Here is a 6186-nt window from a genome sequence, read left to right as displayed (position 1 = left end):
CTAGGTATTCGGCTACTGGGCTCATTGACATCTAGTCCGCGCTTGCGCTCGGTGCAACCTCGAGGTCCCAACACCAGTTCGGCCTGGTAGATTCTCTCGAGTTGCTCACGCAGCACCTTCGCGAACTGCATCAAATCGCCGGCCTCAATTGCCATGACCTGGTCTTCCAGTTGACGCAGATCACTGGGGGATATTCGAGCCGCAATGACTTTGATAAACGTCTTCATCGTCCCCTTCATCTTGAGCTGTTGCGACAACCCGTGTTTTTCAATCACGTCTTGGACCTTCTCCATGTAGGAGACCAAACGAGCATTCACATCACCGAATGGGTCCAAACGCAGATGCTGGCAATGCATTTCCATATCTTGCTTTGTCCACATCCATTCGTTCGCGGGCTGACAGATGATTTCCCGGATTCGGTATTTGTATTCGTCCTAGGTGATATCGGCCATTGCTATGTTCCACACATACATGCAAGTCGCATTGAGCAGACTTCGATCTGTCGACTCAATCCAGCCAACCGCTGTCCGCTCCCAGCCGTGGCCCATGCGTTGTGCGATAGCCTTCAGCTTGCCCTCATACTTCTCGCGTTTGCGCTTCCACTGCACGAGGAATTCACGATCAATTGTTGTGATCGGAGGGCAGGGAACATCGTTCACAACCAGCGCTGGTCGCTCATAGGTTTCCAACTGCCACTTGTGGGTGGGTTTGTCCACACAGTTCCCCAACATGCATCATCTTTGTCATCCCTTTCGGGCGCCAGCCGTTGTACATGTCTATCTCGTGCTTCCTGGGCGTAGTCCCGTAGGTCTTTGCGGTTCCTGGACTTGGCCTCACGATTGTACTGGTGTCGTTCAGCTTTGATGCGTTCTCGCTCCCAGTACTCCGCTTCTTCATTGCGCTCTATCGAGCTATCCGAGGGTGTGTCAGAATGTCCACTCCATTTTTTCCGCCGCTCTTCACGCTCTCGTACTTTTTGTGTGTTTCCACTTGTTTCCTCTCATGTTCTTCGGAATAATCTTCCTTGATGTACTCCACTTCAAGCAGATTTGCATACAAAACTTCCCAGTGGGCGCCGATTCGCTTCTTGGCCGTTAGATAATCTTGGAGATGAGGTCGGAACTTCGTACCGAAGTTTTCGAGATCCCAACCCGTGACTTTAAACTTCTCAGCGGCCGGCAGCACTGTCGTGATCCCACTCACTGGGTCCAGCGCAGATTCCGTCACCTTCTGTTCATCCTCGGTCTAGCGAGATCCCATCCCGTGACTTTGGAACTTCTTACCTGCAGGCAGCACTGATGCGATCTCACTCTCTGGGCCCAGAGCAGGCTCCGTCACCTTCTGTTCGTCCTCGGTCTCGCTCCCGACATTAACGGACGTTGTTGTCGACTTCACCCGAGATGAACGTCGCGGCGCCTTCACTTGAGTTGGGGAAGTGCTAGCGCTTCTCGTCATCGCTCTCAGTTCCATGGTAACTGGATCCACTAAAGTTAACTTTGAGCAGATTCTGCCCCGCATGCAAATCGAACAACCAGAAAGGGGAGTACCGCCTTCCTTGAATCACTGACTTGATTGAATTGCTGCCAAGCGGGCAAAACTAAGAGTGAGCTGTCCCGTCCGTGCCTCTACACTCGTTCCTTATTGGCTCCCTTGAGTGGCTATTGGCAACCGTCGTTCTTCTACAATGGAACGTTTCTATGCCATGCTTGATTCATGTCGGTGGCGCTCTGTGGTCCTCTGCGGGCTCCACCTGTGCGTGGCAGGGCATGGCTGACGCCACTGCACACAACATGAGGCTGATATATTCAGTTGCCATCGAAGACAGCGAACCAATTTAGCTACAAACGAACCTGGCGAATTCAATGGCTCCTGTACGATTTTGACGAATTCCAAGCATATTAGTGCGAATTGGTGAGTATTTTTGATCGGCGAAGGGTACAGTAGTGCGGAAATTGCGACCTTTGCTACAGTACATGTCCGCTTGGCAACAGATGGAGCTCCGAGCAATTCGACCAACCAAACGGACATCGTGCAAGTACTAGGATGTACGTGGGCCAAATCCATGTTATTCAAAATACCTTCGATGGTTACCATGGACACTCTTGCGAGCTTGACGCAGTTTCTGACCGAGTTGCCTTTCTTCCGATCCAAAATGGCCTCGTCGTACGTGAGAGAATGCTGCCTCCCCTCTGAAGTCCCTGCAGCCGCATACAAGGACAAAAGGAGATGAATGGACGTGAGCGCAAAAGCCATCCTGCCAAATATTGTGCAAACTACCAGTCATCATCTTGCGTGCCGCAAGATGATGGCGCAAGTTTCGTCAGTGCTTCTTGCAACATGACAGTTCTTTCTCGCCACAGTCGTTATTTGAGAGTGCCATTGCTACAACCCTTGGTCTGGTTGCGGTGGTTATCCTGGCCACCTAACGACGCCGCCCACAGACTCACAGCCTGCGATGCCAAGGACACATGCATTCGCAAGGAACGACGAATATGAAGTTGGACAGAGCAGTCGAACTGCCACAGCAGCACCGTCCCTGGTTACACGACTGCAGACACTGCAAGCGGCAAAGATCGTCGTGGAAGGACATTTCAGAGCAGTGCACTTGCATTTCGTGTTGGGTGTAACCGATTGCATACAACCGGCACATCGTGGTGGTTTCACGAAGAATGGGGGCCGGTGCCAGCGTCGATGTGGTGACCAAGGAGCAGTGCCAGTCACTCTATGGGGACCTCTTCGACGAGGGGGAATGGAACAAGGCCGCTGTCGACGGCGTCGTGACCCGCGACAAGCTCCATGCGGTCTTCTTGGAGCTCACGGACGTGTTCCTGACCCACGATTGGGGCATGGATGGAACAACTCACAAAAACGTGAGTGCTGTCAACACACTTCTCAAAGCTCGAGGCATCACAACGTGGTTTGACGAAGAAAAGATGGAGGTATGCCGCAAAGAGTCGATGCATCGCACAGTGCATGATCGTTGACAACTCACATGGATCCAAGGGCAATGTGAAGAAGCAGATGATCCACGGGATCGACCACGCCCGCGCAATTGTCGTGTTCGTGACGCAGCGCTACATCGACAAAGTCGGGGGCAACAACGCCGAAGACAATTGCCAACTCGAGTTTAACTACGCCGCACGGCGCAAGACCGCGTCCAAAATGATCCCGGTACTGATTGATCCGAGCCCAGCATTGAAGAACACAGGCAACTGGACGGGCGAAGTGGGATTTGTGTTGGGCGGGCATTTATACCTCGACTTGAGCTCGGCGTTTGGCAACGACCAGCTGCTGGCATCAAAGGTCGACGAGCTTGTGGCCAAGATCGTCAGTGTCGCTGGCGCACCTCTCGCCGAGAGAATTCAATCTGTTGCCCAACATGACGTGATGGCCGCTCCTCCCTTGGGCGTTGCGACCACTGGGGCAGGCGACCCATCCCCCCGGGCATCGACAATTAGCACCGTTGCCTTGGCGACTTTGACGCATCACCAAGTTGGGGCATTGCTCAACAATTTGACGTGTTCAAAGTACAGGTTCGTGGGATATGGGCGACACTTGCACTCAATGATGGATGGATGGCAGTGCTGCGTTTGTGGAGAATGAGATCACGGGCGAAGTTTTGTGTGGTGTGGCAAGTGCCGACGAGGTCAAAGAGATGGGCGTGGCCTTGGCGCCCAAGGCGCGCATGTTGTTTGATAAGATTACTGAATTCAAGGCGTCTGGAGTGCCGTCGCAGCTCCTTCAGGCCAAGGAAGCGACCCCTACGAATGCGGTCTCCCCCAGAACTCTTACAACGACGCAAGAGACGTTTGAAGAGATTAAGGCAGCGCTCCTGCCGCCAACGTGGGCTCAACTATACAAGTACCAGCTCGAAACGAGCGGCGCCAACCAACTCTCGAACCACAAACTGACGTGGCCGACACCCGCATGCAGCATGTCCGTGCTGGGGGGATTGTTCTCGAACGGCGACTATGCCGACCTGATGAAGAACAACTGGGAGGTCCATCGCCTCGAGCCGTTGGCGAGTCGTTTGGACAAACGGGAGTTCCTCCTGTCGTTCAAAATGAAGGTAGTCCGCGGCGACGCGACGCCAATCTGCGCCGGGTACAACCCGTGGTTTGCCATCGACATCAGCTCCGACATGTGCCTCATCATTCAATGCAATCGAGAAGTCGACAGCTTCGTCGTTCAGCTCCACGGTGCGTCGCGTCAAGTCGTGGCGTGCGTAAAGACAGTATTTTGCATTTAGGACACCCATGGCAAGTGCCAAAGGAGACGTGGCTCGACGTTGCTGTCCTCGTCGATGTACCGCATGCTCTGATCCAGGTCGTCGTGCTTCTTGAGACGTGCTGTTGATGCTTTCCGCTTGGACTAGGTCGTGGTCAACACTGAGCGAATGGATCCGATTTCGTTACCGCCGCAATTCGACTTTACGGCCGACAGCCCCACCCACGGCAACGAATTTTCCCTCACCCGACTTGACACCATGACGAACCTCTTCCACGGCAACTTGCGCAAAATCGAGTTGTACTCGACCGTGCCGTGTATGAGGCCGCAACCTGTCGTCGGTCACCCGGACGGATTCCCCGACTGCCGTGCAACCCACCTCGGGATGGTCCACGGGTGTGTGGTCGAGTGGAAGATGAATGCCCTTTGCGACTACCGCGACATGAAGACGAGCGTTGTCGACAGCGTGGAGGGTACTGTCCATACACTGATGTTGCTGTGTGCGATCGTTTTCGAGGGACACCCCCTCATTGACTATGTAGGGAAAGAGATGGCTGTCCCCAAGGGCAGCTTCATCCATCCAGAACTCGGGACGTACTTTGACGGCGACTACTACAGCGAAGCATTCCACCAGGCCAACTTGACCCGCGCCGGCAACTGCTTCAATCGGCGCCTGAACAACTACGCGTTTCTCGTTACGATGCGGTTTGCCTCGATGGGCCCGTGCTATCTGATGACGCTCGGCATCAGCCATCGCTACTTCGTCGTCAAGATCACAGAGGACGGGTCGTTGGTCGTGCTGTTGAATTGCCATAGCGAAATGCACACTATTCAAGATGGGGGCGGCGACGTCAAGCTCCCGCACAAGACGTGGCACGATCTGGCAGTCGGGGTGTACGACAATGCCATCGTTGTCGTCGCAGACGGACGAGCGATGGATCGCATCGTGCTGTCCGGGGACTTTAAATTTTCTCCGTTACCTGGGGAAGACACAGAGCTGCTCTTGGTCAACTATGGATGTGGCGGATGCTTTCACGGATTCCTAGAATCCCTTGCGCTATGGTCGACGGGCTGCCCCGAGGAGGGCTAGAAGGCGCTGTCGCGAGTTGGAGCAACGTAGTTGGACTTGGCGTAATTTCTAACGCCGTCGTACTTGCTTACAACACTGGGTAGAACGTGCGATATCTCTCGACGAGAGCGGGCATGAGTTGTCCATGTATGTTAAAATCTAGCCGGGGTGTCGTGCAGCGCGATCGAGCCCGTGAACTTTTCCAACCACCGATTCCAAATATTCGATGCCCGCTCCATCCATGGGACCGCGCGCAATGGCGTTTCTCATGGGTTCATGCTACGGGTGAATGAGTCAAGGCGGATGCACCATAACATTGGCAGTCGTACATTCCTTCGCAAAAACGTGGCGGGAGGTATCGAACCAGCCTTGTCCACCCGCACGATCAAGAAAACTTCACGTCCCGGTTCCCAGCAAACACAGGCCACAAGAAACCAGCGTCGCCCCAGCAGCCACAAACACCATGTGCTGACCGGAACACCCACAACGTGATGAGTCAAATCTGGCATGTTGTGTCAAATTCGGTGGCGTCTGTGCTCCAATACTTCGAAGTGCGATTCGCTACTTGAGGTGTGACACCAGGACGCGACCTCAGGCAGCTCCAACACCCGGGTAAGCTGGGACGCGTTCCGGTGGGGAGCTTATTCCCTTGCCTTGGAACATGTATCGTTCCCATGGCCGTGGTGCAGCAGCGAAAGTTGCCTCAAGCGGGGTGGCTCGATTGACATGGAAGCAGGAATGTATGGCCCATCACTGGTATTACCAGCCAATCAACGATTTCATCCGGAACGAACAAACGATCCACATCGCCAACAACTGGAGTCCACCGACACGGCAAACTTCCATGGGCCAGCCACAGGATGGATGGTCTCACTTTCCAATTGTTTCAG

General features: G+C 54.2%; 2 protein-coding genes across 2 annotated transcripts; one reads left to right on the top strand and one right to left on the bottom strand.

Moving 5' to 3' along the window:
* On the bottom strand, positions 1-1455 carry H310_06236 (hypothetical protein; the record flags this gene model as incomplete). Its single annotated transcript, XM_008871222.1, has 6 exons — positions 1-12; positions 75-434; positions 522-602; positions 773-911; positions 974-1245; positions 1297-1455. 6 exons carry the CDS (start codon positions 1453-1455, stop codon positions 1-3), a joined length of 1023 nt encoding a protein of 340 aa, XP_008869444.1.
* A 1172-nt stretch (positions 1456-2627) lies between these two features.
* On the top strand, positions 2628-5384 carry H310_06235 (hypothetical protein). The gene is made up of 6 exons (XM_008871221.1): positions 2628-2939; positions 3004-3533; positions 3583-4199; positions 4250-4326; positions 4376-4700; positions 4770-5384. The coding sequence occupies exons 1-6, from the start codon at positions 2670-2672 to the stop codon at positions 5315-5317; spliced, it is 2367 nt and encodes a 788-aa protein (XP_008869443.1). The 5' UTR covers positions 2628-2669; the 3' UTR covers positions 5318-5384.
* The last annotated feature ends 802 nt before the right edge of the window (positions 5385-6186 follow it).

Source organism: Aphanomyces invadans (genome assembly GCF_000520115.1).
Source record: "Aphanomyces invadans strain NJM9701 unplaced genomic scaffold supercont1.11, whole genome shotgun sequence".
Lineage (NCBI taxonomy): Eukaryota > Oomycota > Saprolegniomycetes > Saprolegniales > Verrucalvaceae > Aphanomyces > Aphanomyces invadans.
Note: the sequence above shows the minus strand (reverse complement) of the source record. Positions and strands in the feature narration are given on the sequence as shown.

Excerpts from the sequence above, each read along its gene's own strand:
- H310_06235 (XM_008871221.1), top strand. The coding sequence starts at position 2,670 with ATGGGGGCCGGTGCCAGCGTCGATGTGGTGACCAAGGAGCAGTGCCAG. Across the intron at positions 3,534-3,582 it reads TTGACGTGTTCAAAGTACAG|TGCTGCGTTTGTGGAGAATG; the intron begins GTTCGTGGGATA and ends GATGGATGGCAG. Across the intron at positions 4,200-4,249 it reads CTTCGTCGTTCAGCTCCACG|GACACCCATGGCAAGTGCCA; the intron begins GTGCGTCGCGTC and ends TTTTGCATTTAG.